Genomic DNA, 22821 nt, shown 5'->3' with positions numbered 1-22821 from the left:
CACTTAGGGCAGATTTGTGAACTCCTGTAAATTCATTTTGTTGCACATTTTTTTGCAGATTTTTCCATAATTCTTTTTTTTTTTTTTGAATCATTCAGAAGTATTGTCCAGGGGCGCCTGGGTGGCTCAGTCGTTAAGCGTCTGCCTTCGGCTCAGGGCGTGATCCCAGCATTCTGGGATCAAGCCCCACATCAGGCTCCTCTGCTGGGAGCCTGCTGCTTCCTCTCCCACTCCCCCTGCTTGTCTCTTTCTCTCACTGGCTGTCGCTCTCACTGGCTGTCTCTGTGTCAAATAAATAAATATAATCTTCAAAAAAAAAAAAAAAAGTATTGTCCAATTATCTTTCATTTTGAGCTTCAGTATATTTAATCAGTGCTTTTAAAAAATTATTATATTTGGGTGTATATGTCACTTCAGTTCTCAAGCGATCATGTGTATATTCTCACTCCACTTTTGTCTGTGGAAATTTGCTCTTTTATATAAATGAGTTTGTAAGTTTTTCCTCTGTTCGCTATTTCTAAATACTGAAAACAATGTTCCTAATTTGTATTAAATGCTCAAAAAGTTTTGTTAATTGAGTGAAATTAATCTCTTAGGACTTCTCCGTAAGGACTCCTACACATCACGTTCTGTAAGCCGTGGTCCGTGTACTGAAAGGGCGGCGGAAGAACACAGAGACGGAGCGTGAGAGTACACACAGAACTTAGACCGCGGGGCTGCTGCGGTGGAGTTCCACATTTACAACTGCAGGCCCTCCCAGCGGCACCCTAGTAGTTCACCACAGATTAGATTCACAGCTCTCCTCCTGGGTCGCGTACCCACGCTTTCTTCGGCTTCTGCTGCAATCCCATCATTTCCCTTTGTCCGTTCCGCGCAGTTCGTTTCATGGTAGCTCTCTGCATCAAGGCCTTCCCTTAGGATTTCCCTAAAGCTGCATACATTGCTGGTCTTTGTCCTCAGATCAGCTCTTGCTCCCCATCATCAGCCTCCAATATCCCTGAAATTTTACCTCCACTCTGAATGCTTTGCTAAATAATAAGGCATAAGTTAACAGTATTCCTTGGTCACTTACCCCTCCGGCCCTGTACACGCGTGCACATTGCTCTTCCTCACTAGATGACATTCGCTTGACTACCCCCTCTCAATGTGTGTATAACTTCTTGCTCTGTGATAAGTGGTTGGTAACTATGAGTCACATGTTCAAAATGGGATATGGAAGAATTTATTGTTGTCAGGAACTCGTTGATACCAACGTGCCTGTTTTTGTCAACATTCTTCAAAAAGCTAGTAGGGAACTCATAAGTTTGGTGAATGATAGACGTTTTCACCTGACATAGTTCAGTAGCTAAACTCATTGTGAGTATTCCTGAGGCCAGGGTTAACACAGGAGGACACTACATATCTGAAACTTCCTGCAAAACTAGCATACCAGAAAGAAGGGCATCAGAATCTAGGATTGACTGCTGATGTAAACTGATTTTAGTCCAAGGCCCATTTCTGTTTTCCTAATTTTATAACTTTAGGTACCTGGAAAAATAGTGCCTACTAATAATATGATTCTTCATGTTATTGATGGTTTAGTGAGAGCATACTTTGTAGCTAGTAATTAAGAGTGTCAGGAGAATGTGTAAAAGATTTGCAACCATGTTTTGTGTGCATTGAATGAAAATATTTACAGAGGACAACCCCATCCCTATCCATGATGTTTGGGCAGGCCACAGGACTTCATTAGCCAAAGCTCAGAAGGATTAATTTGTCTCTTAAGTCTAGTGTCATTTTCCCGAGAAATACACATATCCTTTATAAGTTTACTTTCTCTAAGACCATTCCACCTTGCATCAAACAAAAGATGTAAGGAGGCTAAGGACTGAGGAAAACTGCGCATATCTGCTCAGTTGCAATCTGATTCTCTGAAAAGATTTTGACTCAAGTATTGGCTTCCATGTCCGGATGGTGGGTTTTTGCTTCCTTTTGTTCAGCCTTGTAACTCTGGCTGGATCTCCTGAGACAGTTGCAGAGGAAGTAAATATGAGCACATAGTGGCTGGGAAGGCTGGGTGTAACCATGGGCTTGTATTATTAGGATGTTCAGATATAAACAGTAGGAGAAACATTGCCAAAAACAAAAGGCAGTTCCCTCTCTGCTGGAAATATGTACAACTCTATTTTCAGACTGATGGGAACACAATGTGGGTGCAGTTGAGATGATCACCCGGAGCCCCAGGCTTCATGCAGGAATGAAAAATTACCTGGATGGCACTGATGTTTCTTCTGAGCTGCCGTTGTTCCGTGTTCCATGTGCGCTGTAGCTCCCCCGAACTTTGGATGTGGAATACCTGCGGTGTCCAGGATCGAGGGATCATGGAGATAGTATGGACAAAGGACCAAGTTTGGTTTCTAGCTAAAGAATTACAAATGGGGTCAGAGCCAGAAAGGTTTTTGGTAACTTCTTCCTCCCAAAAGCATGGATATGTAATGGTAGTGTCTCTCCTCCTCACTTGCTAAACAAAACTTCTGAATCATCTTGAACTCTTCCCTATCCTACCTGTTTAGTCAGTTGACAGTCCTGCATCTTGCTCCTACTAGCTCAAAGAGTCCATAGGGCAAAATCTGGAGAGAGGAGCTCATAATCATCTTCATTGTTCTCTTAAAACTCAAATTATTGGCATCTCAACACTGTCGTTTGTTCCTTTTCTGTCTCCTCATTCTACTAACAATCAGAATCTTGCCAAGCCTAGTCTCAGCCGCTTAAGAAGAGTGTTGATAGTACAGAGAACCAGCTTATCATCTGTTTACGGAAAAATCTCAGTCTTAGAGGTCACCTTCTGGAAAAGACTAATGAGTAAACAGATGTGTTACCACGTCTGTACTCGGGGCTTGGTGTTGTATCTGGCCTATAGGAAGCACTCTGAAAATGTTTCCAATGTGGCCACAGAGTGTGGTCTTCAAGTTGTCTCTCGGTGTGAGTGAGAAAGAGACAGTTGTTGAAGAATAGCACCGAGACTAGGGCAGACTTGTCTGTGACAGCAGATTCTGAAACAGGGCAGAAGGATGGGGGAGATGTTCTGTAATCCAGTTTATATCTCTTAAGCGGTTTACTTGTATAGTAGGAACAATATGTTCACACAAGAAGACAGTATGCTTGGTGTTGCTGTCACTGTGTACAGGATGTGGCGGAAAATGCTGATCCGCATTCTGACATTCTTTCCACACTTGGTGCACTTGGAGTCTGCTCTCTGGTTAATGGCATTGACCATGATGGTAGCATCTGGCCCAGAATTCCAGTTCTGCCCCTGACTGCGTGGGCCGCTTGACCACTTTGTTCATTTGCGTATCTCTAATGGCCGCACACTTGTTTTGGTGGGAGCACGAGCATGATACAGAACGTACCACGTTAGGTATACAGTTCCGTGGTGCTTCGGTACATTTGCATTGTTGTGCAGCCGTCACCGCCATCCGTCTCTAGAACGTTCTCGTCTTTGTAAACTGAGACTCTCAACCCATTACATGGTAATTCCGCGTTTCTCTCTCCCTCTCCCTCTTCCTTGTCCCTGGAAACCACCATTCTGGTTCTTTGTTTTTTGTGTTTTGTTTTTTTTTCTTTGTGAGTTTGACTACTCTGGTTAGCTCGCATATGTGGAATCATACAGTCTTCGTACTTGACTGACTGGCTTATTTTACTTAGCATAGTGTCTGCAGGGTCACCCGTGTCGTGGCACATGTCAGAGGTTCCTTCCTTTTTAAGGCTGAATGGTATTCCATTGTATGTGCATACCAATTTTATTTATCCATCCATCTGCTGGTGGACATGGGTGTACAAATATCTGTTTGAGTCCCTGCTTTCGATTCTTCGCATACACCCAGAAGTAGGATTGCTGGATCATATGGTAGGTAGTTCTCCGTGTTGTTTTGGGAAGAATCAGCACCCCGTTCCACAGCGACGTTTGTGTCTGACATTCCCACCAGCGGTGCACAAGGTTCCGACTTCTCTGTGCCCTCGCCAACGCTTGTTACTTCCTTGGTGGTTTTTTGGAGGTGGGGAGGTGATCGTAGCCACCCTAACGGCTGTGCTACAGCATCTCGTTGTGGTTTTGTGCGCATTTCCCTAACACACACTCACTTTTGCCCTGGTTATGTGTGTGAGAGGCCAGAAGTAGGAGGTTTCCAGGCTGCTTCATGTTGTGCTCTTTGAAAGACATCTGAGCACCTGAGACCCCACATGGTTGAACACAGTGCGTCATCATATTCTTCCCCACTGGATTTCCAGTCTGTTACATGGTGGATTTTGACCGCTGTTTCTTATTTCTGTGGATTCTACCCTCTGTGCTAGCTTACTGATCTGCTGCTGCTTCTGTCCATGGAGGCCACCTCCCTAGTCCAGCTGCACGCTGCTGCTGGACTAGTCCAGTTTCAGGCTCCTCCCTGCTGGTCTCTGTGTCCTGCTGCTCCCTGCTCCCTTCCTCCCTGCTACCCATTTTATTGATACACTTCTTCTAGAGTTATGTTCCTGGCATAATACTGCTCTCACCCCCTTGCTTCTGTAATTGGGGGGAGGGTCCACCCTTGCTCGAAAATAAAGCCTAGATTCACTGTAGCCATACCCCCCATTCTTCTTTCTGGGAACCTTTGGGCTCTTTGTGCTCCTCAGAAACATCTAAGGAAAAGGTCTCTTATCTGGGTTCCAAGGGTATGCTCCAGAACCACTGACTGGATACACACGTGCGTGTTTCTGGTAAGGGTTCCATGGCTTCCTTGGGATTCTCGGAAGGAGTCTGTGCCACAGAAGGCTATGAACTCCAGCTCTGAAGTGTCCCGACTGATGGCTCATCGTTTTTTTCACATGGCTAGAATTTCCTGCCTCTCCTCTTAATCCGGAGCATACTGCCCCCTTTCAGGGCCCACCTCACGTACCACCACCTTTGCTAATAAGCTTTTCTCAACTCTCTGAACCAGAAATTATCCTTTATTTTTTATTTCTTATATTTTATTCTAGGAGCTTCCTTACCTCTGTGGGTTTCCGGTACTCCTATACCTATTGTATTTCAGTGACTACTCAGTGTTTCCCGAGCTGTGGTCCACAGTTGGTGGAGTCGTTTCACATGGTTATTTACCTCTGTCATCCTGGGGTATGAAGGCAAATGCAATCCGTGGTATTTCCAATTAAAAAGAATTCCTCACACTTGAAAACCGTGAGACCTACCGTGCAAACTGTAGTCAGGATCCCATCTTACTCATCTGTCTGTTGCTGGCCCTTAACACTGTTTCTTGCCTAAGGTGGGTGCCCCCGAAACGCAGACTGGCCAGCTGTGTGGATGATCTGTGTGTCACTGACCGCAAGAGAGTGAAGCCTTCTTATACTAGATCTCCCTGTCCTTCCCTGATGAAAGTCTTGATTTACCTGAAACCTTACGATTTTTCAATATAGATTTTACTTTTAAATGTTTGTAAATGTGTCCTAATTCGGAAGAAGGACCCGGCTGACAGCTGCATTGTGGCCAGATTTGCTAAAGTGTCTTGTGTCGACCCGTGGCACATCGCTGGTAATTAGCTGTCAGTGACTGAAACAGGGCTCGAGACAGCCCGAAACAAGCAGAAAACATTTCTCTTAATGACAGAATCCTGATATTAAAAAAAATTGGCACCCACAGTTCCATATATTTGTTGTTTCATTTTGATATTTTCTAAATATTTTTGTCTTAAGTAAACAGGGACTCTGTTTTCCAACTAATCTTCTCCAGAGATCTGAATTGCACTTTGCCAGGTTTTTTCAGTTTAGTATTATTATTGAAACTTGTTTAAACAATTGTTGAATTCCAAGACAAAGAAAAAAGTCAGAAGAGGCTCATTTGTGGGGTTAGGGAAAGAACGCTGGATTGGAAGCGAGGAAAACGCCCTTGCCGTTTCTGAGTACCATACTGACTTGTTGGAGTTCCTTCACCTCCGCTGGCCTCAGTTTTGTTTGTTTGTTTGTGGGTCTGGTAAACGGAGGCAGAGTGATAATCAGAAAGGCTCTCCTAACTTTTCGTTCTCTGTAAAATCAGTGAGGATAATGAATTCAAAGATTATTCATTAAGCATCCAGCCATAAACCCCACACTTATTACTCTCGGGAGACCTGTGGAATAAAGATGTGCTTCTTATTCTCAAGAAGCTCCGTCTTTGGAGCAGACACGGTCACCAGTACAGCTCATATGCGAGGATACGGTCCCCAGACCTAGCCTCATGGAGTGTGTGTGGCCTCTTCAAAATGGCATCGTGCTCCTCCTGGGCCAGGAGAGAGGTCCAATCTAGCTGACAGTATTTTACGAACTGTAAAGTACTGTGAATCTGGAGATATTAAGAGATGTTTTACAGTTTTAATTCTGATCTTACCTGTCCTGTTAAAACCTGTTCTTTCCAAAGTCACGAGAAACCTCACAGTTGCCCAGTCTGATAACTTCTAACTTTTATCTGCTTTGACGTCTCTGCAGTGGTTGGCACCGTAGACCTGCCTTCTCGTTTCAGCCCTCTGCTTCCTTAACTTCTGTGAAACTGAGCTCTCTGAATTCTTCTGCTTCTAACAAGGGTGTGGCAGTCTCTGACTTCCCCACTCTCTGTGTTGTGCAATGCCTTGCATGGAGCGGAAGAAGAGAGTCCTTAACTCTGGCCCTATGTCTCTGTGTCACTTGTGACCTGGCCAGAAGTGCACACAGCATTTCAAACATGGTTACTCCTTATGGTGTTCCTCTCATTCTCCTTTCTATTAATTACTGCTCACATTGTCCCAGTTAGCACACATTTTAGTGCTGCTGTGTGCAAGGCACATAGTAACTGTCCACTTTCACTTCTCTCTCACATAAACTGTGAGTCCTTGCAGGATATTTTCTTGACTACTTCTGCTTTTAAGGCTTCACATAATGATTTGATATGTAGAAGGTATTTAATACGTTTTTTGTTTTTTTTTTTAAATAAGGAGGGAGACAAACCCAAGGGTGATGTGCATTACATCTTCATACTGTCTTCCTTTCCTAGAAAGTAACCAACAGATTAAAATATATTTTCCATTTGAAAAAATATATACATCTGGGGCACCTAGGTGGCTCATTTGGTTAAGCGTCTGCCTTCGGCTTGGGTCATGATCCCAGGGTCCTGGGATTGAGCTCCACATCAGGCTCCCTGCTCATTGGGGACCCTGCTTCTCCCTCTCCCCCCTTGCCCCCCACTTACATGCTCTCTTGCTCTCTCTCACTCTCATTCTCTCTCAAATAAATAAATAGAATCTTTTAAAATACACACACACTCCCATGAGATGCCACTTCACACCTCCTAGGATGGCCACAATCAGACAGACAGACAAGAACAATTACAAGTGTTGGCACAGATTTGGAAAGATAAAACACCCACACATTGCTTGTGGGGACATCAAATGATGCAGCCACTTTGGAAAAGTCTGGTAGTTCCTCAGAATGTTACGTGAAGGTATCGCATGACCCAGCAGTTTCCGAGGTGTAAACCCAGGAGAAATGAAAACACACCCAAACAAAAACTCGTACATGGATTTTCATAGCATTATTCCAAACCGCCAGAAAGTGAACACAACCCAAATGTCCATCAACTGAAGAATAAATAAATAAAATGTGGGTGTCCTCACACAGTGGAAGATTATTTGATAGTAGAAGGAATGAAGTATTGATATATGCTCTGACATGGGAAAACCTTGAAAACACTTTGCTAAGTAAAAGAAGCCGGTCACCAAAGACCACATAATGTATGGTTCCATTTATGTGAAGTGCCTCGATTAGGCAAATCCATAGACACAGAGAGTAGACTCATGGTTGCCCAGAACTGGGAAATGGAGGTTGGGGTGGGGTGTGAATACTAGCAGATACAGTATCTTCTTGGCATGATGAAATGCTCTCAACTTAGACATTGTTAACGGTGACCCAACTCCGCAAATACATCCTAAACCATTGAATCATACACTTTAGAGGGGTGAGTTTTAGAGTATATGAATTACATTTCAGTGAAGATGTTAAAATGCCAAATTACACACATGTGCGTGTGTGCACGCACACACACACTCAGTGCCCTGTGGTATTTTGTTTTTCATCCTGGAACAGAAAAGAACATTAGTGGAAAGAGAAATGAAATCCGAATCAAGTCTAGAATTTAGTTAATAGTAATGTACCGATGTTGGTTTCCTACTATTGACGAATGTACCAGAGTTACGTAAGATGTTCCCATTGGAGACACTGGTGAGGGAAGGGTCTATGAGAACTATGTGCCGTCTTTGTAACTTTCCTGTCGACCTAAAGCTACAACAAAATAGAAGATGTGCCAAAATAAATTTTAAAAAGCAAAAAGTAATTTATAAAGAAAAATTTGGGAGACCAGAAAAGTCAAAATAGCTATTGTTTGTTTATTCAAGTATAATCATTCAATGAAAAACTGAATCAGATTAAGGTTTTTCACCACATAGGTGTGATCCAATAGAGACTTTTGCCTTCCACTGTGTTTAAATGTTTTAGTACTATTTAATATATACTAATTGTCAAAACTGTGATAGGTCTGAGATTTTCCCCTACTTGCAGGCTCCCAGGGCAGCCTGACAGTTTCATGGGTGCTAGCTGAAGTCACAGGGCTCCTGGGTCCAGGGACAAACGGTTTTATTACTCATTGCACGGAAAGCACCGTGAGCATCACTTCCTTGTCGGTTCCTCTTGCTTCCCAGTTGCCCAAGGGCAGCACAGAGGAGCCCAGGTGGATGCTGTGCCACAGCCGAGAAACCCCACCCTTGGGAAACCTCAATTTTTATAATGGGTAGTGAGCCTGCCTGATCCTTGCCCTTGACTGAGACATTATCTTTATTATGCTGGACAGTAAAAAAACCTACCCTTTGCTTCGGAAAGAAACAGTATCTCTGTTTTTCAAGGCTATTTGACACACAGACATTTTGGAAAAGATAGTTTAGAACAAAAGGACAATCAGCGCCTTTGCTCACAAGACCTAGGGAAGATAAGAGAGACCCATGAAGAATATTTTTCCACCATTAATATGTTCTCACCACTATTATTCAGAAATGAGTGTATTCAGTTAAAGAGATTTGATGTAGGGACGCCTGGGTAGCTCAGTTGGTTAAGCCTCCAAGTCTTGATTTCAGCCCAGGTGGTGATCTCAGGGTTGTGACGTCAAGCCCCGTGTCGGGCTGCACACTCAGTGTGGCATCTGCTTGAGATTCTCTCTAGTCCTCTCCCTCTTCCCCTCCCCCCACTCATGCTCACTCTGTTTCAAATAAATTAATCTTTTAGAAAAGGTTTGATTTAATCTTAATTTCATTATGTAGTTATTTTTATAAATATTTTAAATATTTTAATTTTGATTAAAACATTATTTTAAAGTTATTTATATTATACACTATTACTATATTATTCACATTATGTACTATCTATACATATTATATGTTTTACGAATTGTTTAACTTTTTCTAACATGCAAATGCCTAAAATGACATGAAAAGTATAGTTAGTTGGTCCCTTACGTATTGAAGGCCAAGAATGTTCAGTTTACTCATTGGCCATGGAATAGAGAAGACTATGAAAAATATTCTCAGAGAATTCTTGCAAAGGTTTCTAAAATTTTAGTGAAACTAGAGGATTATAAGTATTTTAAGGTGTTGGGAGTTATAAAAACATATATTACCCTTATATTTAGGGGATTTTTTCAGCTGTATTGGAATATAATTTCTGTACAATAAAATCAGTTTAAGTTCACAATTTGAATTTTGACAAACGTTTAAATTGTGTAATAACTTCTGCTGTCATGGTAGGAATATGGCCATCACCCCCGCGTTCCCTCCTGTCTCCTTGCAGTCATTCTGTTCCTCAGTTGAATCACTAATATGCTTCCTCACGCTTCTTTTGCCTTTTCTAAAATACTGTAAAATGGAACCATACACTAGGTAATGTTTTTTGTCTGTTTTTTTTGTTCTTTTAACATCATGATCTTGAGACTCACCCGTGTTGTTTCTATCAGTGGTTCGTTCCTTCTTACTGTGAGTCTGTTGCACTGTATGAATGTACCACTATTTGCTTATCCATTTATCTATTGACAGCAAGTTGGGTTGTTTCTAGTTAGGGGCTATCATGAGTTAAGCTGCTTTGAAAATTCCATTAAAATTCTTTGTGCGAAGATACGTTTTGTTTTTCTTGGATAAATACCGGTCAGTGAGATTGTTGTGTTAAGTGATCTGTTTGACATTATAAGAAATTGCTACCTGTCATCTAAAGTGGCTGTACTACTTTGCATCCTCCCGGCAATGTATCAGTGCTCAGTTGCTCCACATCTTTGTCAACACTTGGTATTATCAGGCTTAATTTTAACCATTCTAATAGATATGGTGGACTGTTACCTCTTTGTGGTTTCAATTTGCTCTTTCCTGATGATTAATGATGTTGGGCACCTTTTCCTGTGTTCTTTGCCAGTCATATATATTCTTTGATGAAATAATTTCTCAAGTCTTCTGCCCATTTTAAAAGTGTGTTGTTTGTCTTATGGCATTTTAAGAGGTTTTTCATTGTTACTAAATTTTAATATTTATGTATTTTAATAATTTATATTTTAATATCATTTACATTACCAGTCCTTTAGCAGATAGAACCTGTGTAAACATTTTCTCCTAGTCTGTGGTTTGCCTTTTCATTTTCCTAACAATGCCTTTGAGGAGCAGAAGATTTTAATTTTGACATAGTCAATTTTTTCAGGTTTTTCATGTGTGCCAAGAAATCTTTGCCTGACCCAAGATCACAAAGAATAATTTCCCTCTGTTTTCTTCTAGAAGTTGTGTAGTTTTAACTTTAATATTTACATATATTTTTAGTTCATTTTTATAGTTGACATAAGATTTGAGATTTGAGGGAGATTTGGTTTTTGTTTGCATGTGGACATCCACTGGTTGCAGGATTATTTGTTCAGAAGTCTGTTCTTTTCCTGGTTGGAATACCACTTGGCATCTTTGTAAGATATCAGTGGGCCATGTCTGTGAAGTGCTATTGTGGATTCTCTCTTATTACATTAATCTAAATGTTTGTCTTTATGCCAGTACCACACTGGCTTGATGACTATACCTTCTATAGTAAATCTTAGGATCAAGTAATGATCATTTGGGGAGAACTCACAACTTAACGGGACTGAATTTTCTTTTTTTTTTTTTTTAAAGATTTTATTTATTTATTTGACAGAGATAGAGACAGCCAGTGAGAGAGGGAACACAAGCAGGGGGAGTGGGAGAGGAAGAAGCAGGCTCCTAGCGGAGGAGCCTGATGTGGGGCTCGATCCCATAACGCCGGGATCACGCCCTGAGCCGAAGGCAGGCGCTTAACCGCTGTGCCACCCAGGCGCCCCTAGGGACTGAATTTTCTGATGTATAAACATGCTGTCTCTATTTAAGCGTGCTTTAATTTTCCTCATCAGTGTTTTGTAGTTTTTAGAATACAGGTCTTACTCAGATTTTCTTAATTATTTTATATTTATTGATGCTATTTTAAGTGGTATTATTTTATTTTTGATTTTACTCTTTATTCACTGCTAATATATAGAACTAGTGCTGCTTTTTTATGTATTGACTTTGTATCTTGCAGCTTTGCTAAACTGACTTATTCTGGCAGCATTTTTGTAGATTCCTTAGGATTTTCTACATAGGCAATCATGCTATCTATGAATAAAGAAGGTTTTACTTCTTCCTTTCCAAACCTATGCATTTTATTTCTTTTTCTGCTTTGCTGCATTGGCTGGAAACTCCTGTACCGTGTTGAATAAAAGTGATGAGCATGGACATTCTTGCCTTGTTCTTGATCTCAGAGTGAAGGCATTTAGTCTCTACCCATTACGTATGATGTTGACTGTAGGTGTGTTGTGTGTGTGTGTGTGTGTGTGTTTAAATAGATACCCTTTATCAGGCGGAGGAATTTCATTTGTTTCCAGTGTTCTATGAGTTTTATCATGAATAGATGTTGAATTTTGCCCAACACTTTCCTACATTTCTTAATAATCATTAATTTGTGGAGTTTTTGGTCTGTTAATAAATAGATTTTTCAGCATTCCTGGGATGAACTTGGTCATGACAACGTGATCTTTTTTCTGTGTTGTTGGATTTAGTATCTTAATTTTTGTTCAGGATTTTCCATCTGAGTTCCTGAGGGATATTAATTTATACTTTTCTCATAATGTCTTTGTCTAGTTTTGGTGTCCAGGTGATGCTGGACTCATAAAAATGAGCTGTATGTTCCTTTCTATTCTGTGTAAGAGTTTGTGTAGAATTGGTATTATTTCTTCCTTAAATGTGGCATTCACCACTGAAGTCTTCTGGACCTGTAGATTGGCTTATAGGAAGGTTTTTAACTGAATTCAGTAGTCTTTAATAGAATAAAGGTATTTAGATAATCTTCTTGAGCAAATTTTGGAAGTTTGTGTCTTCCATGAAATGTTTCCATTTAATCTAACTTGTTGAATCTGTTACAGTAATGTTGTTCATAATATCCCTTTGTTATCCTTCCAATGTCTGTAGGATCTGTAATAATAACTTCTTTTAATTCCTGATACTTGCAGTTTTTAACTTCGTTCTTGGTCAATCTGGGTAGAGTTTTACTGATATCATTGATCTATTCAGGGAATCAGCTTTTGGTTTCATCGATTTTTTTTTTCTTTTTCTTTTTTTCCTAAGATTTTATTTATTTGTCAGAGACAGAGAGACACAGGCAGGCAGAGGGAGAAGCAAGCTCCCTGCTGAGCAGGGAGCCCAACGTGGAACTTGATCCCAGGATCCTGGGATCATGACCGGAGCTGAAGGCAGACACTAAACGGACCCCACCCAGGCGTCCCTGATTTTATTTTTCTGTTTTCTATTTCATTGATATCTGTTCTTTGTTTTCCTTATCTTTGCTTTTCTAGTTTCTTTTCTAGTTTCTTAAGGTAGAAGCTTATATCACTGATTTGAGGCCTCTCTTTTCTAATATAGGCACTTAATGTTACAAATTTGGTCTAAACACTGTTTTAGCTTTGTCTCACAAATCTTTATATGTGATGTCTGAATTTTTGAGTTCAATTAATTATACAATGATTCCTGAAGATTTCTTCTTTGATTCATGGATTTTTTTAATAAGTTTTTGTGTGTTTTTTTGTTTTGTTTTGTTTTTTAAATGTTTGCAGTTTTTCCAGGTAACTTCTTATTTTGGTTTCTGATTTTGATACTGTTGTGGTCAGAGTGAATATGTAATATGACTTTAATCCTCAAATTTGATACTTCTTTTATACCACAGAATATGATCTGCTTTCGTGAATGTTCCATGTGTACTCAAAAAGAATGTGTATTCTGCTATTGTTGGGTGAATTGCTCTGTATGTGTTGGTTAGATCAAAGTGGTTGGTAATATTTTTCAGGTTTTCTGTATCCTTACTGATTCTGTGTCTACTTGTCTTATCAGTTATGGGGAGAGGACTGTTGAAATCTCATGGTAATTTAAAATATTATATTATTTTAAATTTAATGGAAGTAAATGGTTATGATGTTAATAAGATGACCAAGAGCTGTAAAGGCTAAATTAAAAAAAATATATATCTTAGTGGAATGTTTTCTTCTTAATATGCATTAGATTGCCGTAGACTTGTTTTACTTTGCCAGTCCTGTCATTTACGACCTCAGCAACCGTGCTGAGCTTACTGTTTGGATACAAGTAATACAAACTTCTTGTAGCTATTGTGGAGATTAAATTAATAATTACATAGAATTCTTAATCTGATCCCCAGTAGACAGTAACTCTTAAATACATAGAAATTATTTTTATATTTTTTAACTTGCAAATAAAGATACCAAATACATATTTTAATCTTCGATGCATTGCATTTGTTAATTTTTTTCTTTTTTTAATATTTCACCCTTGGCCTGCACCAGGTTTTCTCTTTGTATATCTTGTTCCTGTTGCTTTTATTGGAGCCTTAATTGAGCATAGCATGCCTTGATAGTATTGTGGAAAGGATTTTTTCTTCTTGTCATAATTTTACTCACTTTACAATAAAGTATTAAAGAAAAAGGTAGGAGTGTTGGTACAGTACATACACTTGCAGCAGCTATAAAATCATCCCACGTTTCTTCGCGGTCTGAAAGTCGATCTGTTTTTTCTCTTCCTTCAGATAAACCGAGAAAGCTGGTGTACGATAAAGCCGTGCCCTGATGCAGCGTCTCTGTTGGCCCCCACACAGAGCCCAGGTGAGCAGGGGTGTTCCAATTTCCAGTTGCTTGGATAACTGCATCTGAAGTGTCTGTTTTTTACACTACAGTCCCCCTCTGATCACAGACCGCTTTCGGAGATCCGTCCTTCCTTATCATGCCATGCAATGAGTCAGAAGAGAGGGTGTGTGTGATTTAGGTTTGTAGGCATTTTGTCTCAGCTGAGAATAGGTAGTGTCATATAATTAACCTAAATTTCATTTTAGTAGTGAGTTTTCACGTGTGGCTTTCTGACTGATCACTTCTTTGATCAGCGTAGATGTACACATACGTAGGGTCATGGTTCCTCAGTCTGGTCAGATTATAAATATTTGTTTATTAACTAATAAACAAACTAAACCTGTGGCTCTCCATTTTGGCTGCACATCGAGATTATCTGGGGAGCTTTAGAAATAATACTGCTACCCGGGTCCTGCTTCCAGAGCTTGTGATTTAATTGGGCCTAGAGTGTGAGCTGGGCCTCAGAATCTTTGAAGGCTCCTTTGGTGCCCCCACTGCACAGCAGGACTGAGAACCATAAACTTTGGCTGTATTGTCAGCAATTGAGCTTTTCCTTAAACACCCATGAGGTATTAGTAACAACAGGTGAGGGTCAGCTGCTAAGACCTGGCTTGTTAATGACACAGTGCATGACTTGTGGGTAGTTAAGGTGCCCAGCTTTTTACCCAGGTGTAGCCACTAAGTCACAGTGACGTAAGGAAAGTTCCCTAATGTCTGTGCGCTGTGTTGTCTTCCATCTCTCAAGAGTTACTAGCTGTCCTCAGTGGGGGATGTTGCCTGAATGACACGGTGCCGTGGGTAACTGTCAGTTCTCCTCCTCGTTGTTGCAGCCGCCCTGTGAGTGTTGGTAATTTGCACCCTGGGCTCTTGAGTCGACTTGACTCAGCAGCACCTCTGTTTACCTTGACGGGTTTTACTGACCTGCTTTAAGATTGCCTGAGTCCTCATTGACTGGTCTTTATAGAAACAGTGTAGCTGTGGGTGTCCTGCAGCAGTATTAAATTGAAAGGCAAACTGCCCAAATCCTTTATCTCCAAGAGATTTCCTGCTGATTCTCAACTCTTTGACTTCACTCCAAAGGAAGTGTTGGAGACAGATAGGAAAAGTGTTCTTCCCTAGGTTTGTCTCGCGTGGAGGATATTATGCTATAGTTGTGTTTGGGGTCTCTGCATGTTAGATTGACCCTGTTCACAGATTTAGCTGACAGACCCCACCCAGCCCCCTAGAATCTTCTACTTTAAAAAAGTATACTACTTACCATATCTTGGTTCCTTGAGCTGTTCAGGGTGTTTTCTGAAGGTATAATTACTCCCAACCATCCAAGCAGTGAAACCGTTTGCCTTGTAAAGGTTAAATGTGGAAGGTTCTCCACACACTGGAGTTTAATTTACTCATTTTAAAGAAATGAATTTTGAACCCCTGAGCATTTTCCCCAGGACATCCTCTTGAATTTTATTGCCAACCCCCTCTTCATACTCGAAATCCAAGCATAACTATTTTGGTGTTTTTAGGGTGGGTCTTTTTAACTCTCCGTGTAACAGCATCCAAGATCGGAATTATGCTTTGGAGCCTCAGACCTGAGTTTTCGATTTTAGTAAATTTTTTGGTGAATTCTAAGCCCTTTGGATGTTGGAGGTTTCGTTTATGTTAAGAACACAGCTCAAGAGAGCAATAGTGTAAAACCAAGTAAGATAACATGTTTTAAAATCACTCTGGATATTCCTCCATTATGGATAAATACAAATTTATTTAAGTACAAATAAATACAAATGCATTATGATTAGCATGGTTCAGCAAATCCCAGTGGGCGCTGCTGGTAGTTTTTCCTGCTATAATTTGTTTGCATATATATAATTTTAGACCCAAATGACTAGAGAGCATCTTAAAAATGACACGTTTTGCTAGCTTTTAAAGAAGCTAATGTCTCAGGACATAAACGTTTATAGGCAGATTTATATGTGAGTCATAAAACAGGACTGGCCCACGTCAAGGTAATGTCCTTACCAGATACTTGCACAGTATAGTTTAATAACGAAGCCTTCACTTCATTGGGTGTGTTTATCACACACCTGCTGTGTGCGAGGGGCAGAGTGCTGGTTACTATTTGCATAAATTCTTTCTAACCGTCACTCCAACTCTTTTAGGGAGGTACTAATCATCCCATTTCACTGGTGTGGAAATGAGGGCTTAGGGTTAAATGACTTCTTGCCTGGGATCTTTCTACTAAAAGTAGGCAGAGGGAGATTTAAGCCAGACGGGACCGACTCTGAAACCACCGTTCTTGCTTCTACCTGCATGTGCTGCTCTATCTTATTCATTAGGAAGAGGGCAGGTAGGAAGGCCTGGGACACACAGTGGGGATGGGCTTTGCCTTTAGAGCCCCCCCTCATTTGTGGGGTTTCATGATGGCTCACGGTCTTTTTCTCCCCCTTGTTCCCTGTTTGCTTACTCTTCTCCCCCCACTGTCACCCCCCCCCCCCACGCTCGACAGGATTGTATCACACAGCAGAGTCTTACCCCAGCTTGATTTATGGTCCTTTGTAGTGCTGGCCCAGATTTATTTTTTCAGTGAACTATTCCTCCCGGGGCTGAATCTGGATCTTCCCTGTGAATTTTCCATCAGAACGTCTTGAGTTGGTTTGTGTTCCAGTCTGGAATTGGGACGTGGTCTATTTGTCTGCCATCTGGACTGTCAGCAGCCAGTATAGTTGCTGTGACAGCCCTTTTTTTTCTTGGCCAGCCCCCTGTTTTCCCCTCAACCATGAAATGGAGTTTCTGACTTTTCCAAGTGGGGAAAGGGGGAGCAGTAGAAAGGTCACACCCACCAACTCCACCTAGGTTAGTACATACTCTCTGAAATTTGAGTCCAGAATACCCATGATTTCCAGTCTTTTAAAGGCAGCACTATTCCCATTGAACGAAACACTCAGAGACAGTGTGGACCAACCAAGATTGAAATGGACTAGGGTCATATTTAAATTGAAACATTTTCAAATTAATCTATGGGCCCCACCTCTGCTCCTGGTGGCATCCTTTATGTACTTCTATGTTGAAATTGTCTCTTAATATGTCCGTTTCTACTACAAGGTTGTAAACTACTAGACACACATACACAGATTAAAAATCTCTTTTTATTTGGATAATCCCCAGTACCTAGTCAAATACCTAACTGCTGACAGATGAGGTAATTTTATGGACAAGCAATTCATGACCTATATACCAGTGCAATGCTTCTTTGACCTTTCCTCTAAAATTCCCAGCTAATCCAGGGCAAATAATTTATTAATATCAATAATTAGCTAATTCAGATAAGACAAAACTTCCTCTTCTCATCCCTCAGCACATGCGCACGTACACACACACACACACACACACACACACACACACACAATTATTGTCCAAACATAGACCCTGAGAATTTAGAGACATTGGGGCTTGTCTAATCTCTACTTCCCCTTCTGTGTGTGCATCGTTTCTGAAACCTCTTGACAAAGCCGTTCAGCCTTTGCTCCACCCCTTCTGGTGAAGTGACAGTGGTTACTTTCTGAAATTGCCAACCCATTGCCCAGAAGCCGAGTTATAGCAAAGCTCTGTGGCTTCCACTCAGTGGGCTTTTTGTTCTACCTCTGGAACAGCACAGAGCAAACCTGCAGCTGCCCTTAGACACATTTTCTTCAAGCTCCTGTGCAAGCCACATGGATCTCGAGTGTTTCCACTGTTGTGACCTCATCACTGTGCGTGCATTTCTGTTTATCAGTGTTTTACTTTAAATGTTACCTAGCGACAAACATCATCCTGTGGGTGCGGTCTAGCTGTCACGTAATGGCAGGACTGTCCCCATTTTGGACCTGGGTGCACTGTCCGTTAATAGAGTCTAAAACCATCAGGATTTTTTGTTTTGCTGTCATCTTGTATCGACGGCTCCTCTTGAATCTGCTTTCAGCCAAAACCTCCGGGTGGAGTTCTCATGAACTGCTAGGTAGCCAGCTGATCGGTCATGTCCCACCTGCAGAGTTGATACAGGTCTGTCTGACTCCCATATAAAAATGCTAACGGGAACGGAAATGTGTCACTCTCCAGACTTCTTGAAGGAGGTTGATATCTACCTACTGACTTTCTTTGGGCTCTTGGTTTTACCACATACAAATATTTTTAATTCTGTTGCTACCAGGTCATATGTCCCTTTTGTTTACAGAATTAATAAGAGAAAGTGGGTTAAAATACCTTGCTAATTTCAATATACTAAGTGTTTAGAATTCCTTGATCTACAGCATAACATTTCTGTCAAGGCCCCCCTCTGTCTGATTCAACAGAGTCCCTATGCTAGGTATTGAGCTGAAGACAGATTCTAGATGATACATTTCTCTTTAGTGCATTATTCCCCCAATGTCAGATCTATTTAAGGTAGAAGTTAAACAATTGTATTTCTCTTATTACTCAATAAAACCCATAAGTGTAATACACTGATATTTTTATTAGATATGCTTCCCCTCCTTTTTTAATCCCATTATTTGGCTAGATAACAAGTTTCCAGAAAGAACTTAAGTCTTAGAAATTTGGCCATAAACCATATCTCATAGTTTCCTAATAAAGGACTTCTGATTTTAGTAGCAAAAGAAAATATTTTCTAATACCAAGAGGAAAAGATTACCACTTAAATACCTAAATATAGATGGCATTATGGTTCTAAATTACCATTTTATTTTTTTGCGCTTTTGGTTTACATGGCAAACTCATGGTTGTCCTATAGTAACAGTCACCCTAGAATTGGAATACCAGAGTTAAAAGCGACTAATCTGACTGTGTCCTTTACAGCTGTTTAATACTGGAAGACGGGAGAGGTTAGTTGGTTGACTGACAAGGTGAATTGCTGGAATAAAAAGGAAGTAAAATTTTTTTTACATATTGGTTGAATACATTTTCTTTTTCAGAATGTGAGAACTTCCTGGAGGTTGGACTGGGCAGAGAGTGTGCCTCAAAACAAGGTGTCCTCAAAAGAGAATCCGGCAGTGACTCTGACCTCTTTCACTCACCCAGCGAAGAAGTGGACAGCATCATCTTCCCCAAGGTACTGTTGGCCTCAGGACGCGACTCCTGCCAGCCGTACTGAGCGTCTCTCCAGCTCTTTGTGATCCTAGAGAAGAGCGCATCCTCCCTTTCGGAGAAGCGAGCTCCAGGTGTCGGGGGCTTAGAAAAATGCATCGGCCACTTTATCTTCCGTACAGTTGTGGCTGGTCACATGCAGGTTTTGAAGCCTAAAGAAATGGGAGTTCCTTTGGTGTGAATTAAATCAGATGAAGGTGCATACTTTTCAGTGGGCAGGAAGGGACCGCAGCTCAGACTATATAACACGTCATGTGTATAAACTAACCATAGAGTCATTTCTGATTAATGTGTTTAGGCCTGAAGCTCGCTGCCCAGCTTGGTGATGTCACCCCTCCTCATCTAGCCTTCTTAATTGGAACTTTCTAGATCTCTGCTGGGGAACCCAGACTGTCTTCTCCCCAGTGAAAAGCCAAGCCCATGCACATGAGTCACTGTGTATTTTCATATAATTTGAGGCTCTCTAAGGGGTCGGGGGATAGGGGCGGTTTGTTTTCTTTTGCTTACGTTTGTATCTAGTTGCAGCGAGTTCTGTTTTGTCTCCTGAGAAGAATAGCGGGCTTTCCCACAGCAGGATCATAAGCGGTACTCAGTCATACGCCACACGTGGTTGTCTTAATCGTGAGGGGGTTGAAGGGGCAGAAACACAACAGCCGGAAGACAGCTTTGTGAAGGCTTCATGACGACCCTGGAGAAGTGATAAAGGGCAGTTGGGTTAGACCTTGTGAGGATGCTGTCCCATAAGTTATGGGAGAGGCTTGGTGTCCTGGGATTCTGGGCTAGAACATATTTAAAGCCTCTGTAAATGTACCTTCAAGCACTTTCTTTTCATTTTTGTTCAATGGCTCTCATGTGCCCATTTGGCCTCCCCTAATTTCTTTTCCACCGTGTTCCTTTTGCTCATGCTCACTGTCTTCCAGAGGTCCTTGGAAAAATTTACAGAACTTCAGGATTCCTGTCACTGTTATTCACAGCGAATTGATTCAGTGAGTTCTGTAAAGTAAAAAATCTGCACACTGGGGAGGTCTGTCCTTCTCTGAGGTTATCTAGGAAGAGGGAAAGTATGATGATTTTTTTAAATAATAGAATTTGGGTAATTTCCACTGTGATTTTGAGGTTTTCATTGTAAGGACTTCTGAACCATCCCCCAGCCCCAAGGGGAATGCCATTCTGAAGGGGCATGTCTCAGAATATTTTACTTGTGTCTCAGATAAACAGATAATATCTCTTAGTTCCAGCTTTAAAATCAAATCACTGACAATCACCGAAACTGGGTCATAAATACATGGGGATTTGTTAAACATTTATGTGTGTTTGAAATTTTTCATAGTCAAAAGTTTTGAAATTGCAGAGTCTTCTTTAGGAAATACTTGCTTGCTCCCTGCTAGGTGCACGACAGCTTGTCCCTGGATGCTACCAACTCTGCAGAATAGTAGTGATTTCTGGTCACTAAACTCAGTGATTTTCCTAGCTGAAGAGAATTTGAATTTCCTGTGTTCTGCCTCCTTAATCAAACTGCCAAAAACATTTAGATCGTTCATACAAATGGCTGGTGCTAGATTTGGCAGTTTTTTCAGGATGACTAGAGAGATAGAATTGTTAGGAGTTGAAGCATACTCCCCAAACCAACTTTTACCCACATTTCATACCCGAGTGGCTCAGAAAAATCAGAAATGGTGGCTGTACTGTTGTCTCTTTGTGCACTCACGGAATGTCGCATGGGCTAGGGCATGAGATCTGGAGGGTTCTTCCTCTTAGGTATCCCCACTTTCCCAAAGTTGTTTGTGACCGGGAGAGATTTTGCAATAAAAGTTTTCTCTAGCGTTCATAAAGCCAAGGGTTTGCATATGAAAGGAAAAGGGGGGACAGAGAGAGAGACAGGCTAATACTTAACAAAGTGGTTACTATACACTCGACACCAAACTGAATTTTTTATAGTATCTGTGATCTCATTTCGTGCTTCCGACAACCCTGCGAGGTGGTTTTATCCTCATTCAACTCCTGAGGAAATGTGGGCTCTGATTGGTAGAGAAGTGTAGTCCAAATTACGCAGCTGGTAAGTCACAGTCTTGAGATTGTACATAGGCCTGACTCTCATATCTGTTCTCTGTTACTTTGCTCTCCATCTCCAGACCCCTGCTTTAATAGCCAGTGATTTATACAGAAGCAGGGTGGTGGCAGACAGGCCATCGGCAGCATCCATCCCTCACCATCTGCCTCAGTGGATGCTGTGAAACATCACCCTGTCCCAGAGTGCCTTCCCCTCTCCCGTCTCTAAAAAAAATCATCTTTGGGCAAGGCATCACAGTATTCTTTTCTGTGAACCTTGAGTAGTGGGTTAGGTCACTTCTGTAGTCGTGTGTGTGACCCTGGCCTCAGAGAGGTCTCTTCAGCAGTCTGCGGTGTTTGTCACAAACTCTTCACCTTAACCTTCTGTTCGCATTCAGCCTGCCTTCTGGTAAATATGGCTCGGATGAGAGGAGCTTCCTGATTACTCTTCTAAATATTTGCTAGTTCTAAGGTCTTCTCCACATAAAGTTTAGATTTTTTTTTTTTTAAGATTTTATTTATTTGTTTGAGAGAGAGAAAGAGAGCACTAGTGGGGCAGAGAGGCAGAGGGAGAGGGAGAAGCAGACTCCCCACTGAGCAAGGAGCCTGATGTAGGGCTCGATCCGAGGACTCCGAGATCATGACCTGAGGCAAAGGCAAACGCTTAACTAACTGAGCCACCAGGCGCCCCTAGATTATGTTTTTAAAGTAGGAAGAAATGGGCTATTTCTTGGCACTAGCAAAGAAAGAGTGATCATAAAATATATATTCTCGGCCACCCTGTTATCCAGAAGGTTAATTGAAGTCCACGAAAATACTGATAGTCACTGTCTCTTTTCCCAAAGAGAATTAGATAAAATAAAGCGCTTACACCTTGTTTTCTCTCCAGGTTGTAAAATGTATCCACAATTAAGAAAATCAGAGTAACTCCCCTAAGATGCTAAGCCTTAAGGGAGCATCCTTTCTTTCGTGTGCTGTAGTTCGCTCTCAAGGACTTGATCACCAAGCCAAAAAGTTTTTAGCTTTTCAGGGATAAAAGTAATCATACTTACAGAATCCATATTAGAAAAACTATTATTATTTATGCACAAGTACTGAAAACTAATTTTAATTTCAGAACTGTGAAACAGGTCGCTATCACATGCTTAAGATTCTTAGATAAATTATTGCACGTTAATGGATTAAACAGTTGGCACATATTAGGTGTTTAAAATGTGAACTGTTATTTTTCAAGGCACATGGCAGAGTGCCTTGTGTATCATAGACAACAATTTATAAATATTTGATGAATAGGTTATTAAAAATTAAAGGACTAGTATTTTGGCAATATTAAACATTCCTTCAGGTGTAGTAATAAGATAGTGTGCAGTCATTTTTACATTTATATATTTATATGTTACATAATGTTTACC

At 41.0% G+C, this 22821-nt stretch overlaps 1 protein-coding gene across 11 annotated transcripts in view; it reads left to right on the top strand.

The window, feature by feature from the left end:
- Positions 1 to 22821, top strand: part of AKAP13 (A-kinase anchoring protein 13) — a 323926-nt gene that overhangs the window by 213597 nt on the left and 87508 nt on the right. For all 11 annotated transcript variants that reach the window (XM_045813170.2, XM_045813172.2, XM_045813169.2 and 8 more), the window contains 2 exons: positions 14161 to 14236; positions 19189 to 19325. In XM_045813170.2, coding sequence (XP_045669126.2) covers positions 14161 to 14236; positions 19189 to 19325 — 213 coding nt within the window. The remainder of the gene's footprint in view (positions 1 to 14160; positions 14237 to 19188; positions 19326 to 22821) is intronic.

Source organism: Ursus americanus, chromosome 28 (assembly GCF_024610735.1).
Source record: "Ursus americanus isolate L20-20 chromosome 28, mUrsAme1.1.p, whole genome shotgun sequence".
Taxonomy (NCBI): Eukaryota; Metazoa; Chordata; class Mammalia; order Carnivora; family Ursidae; genus Ursus; species Ursus americanus.
This window is presented reverse-complemented; position numbering and strand designations above follow the sequence as displayed.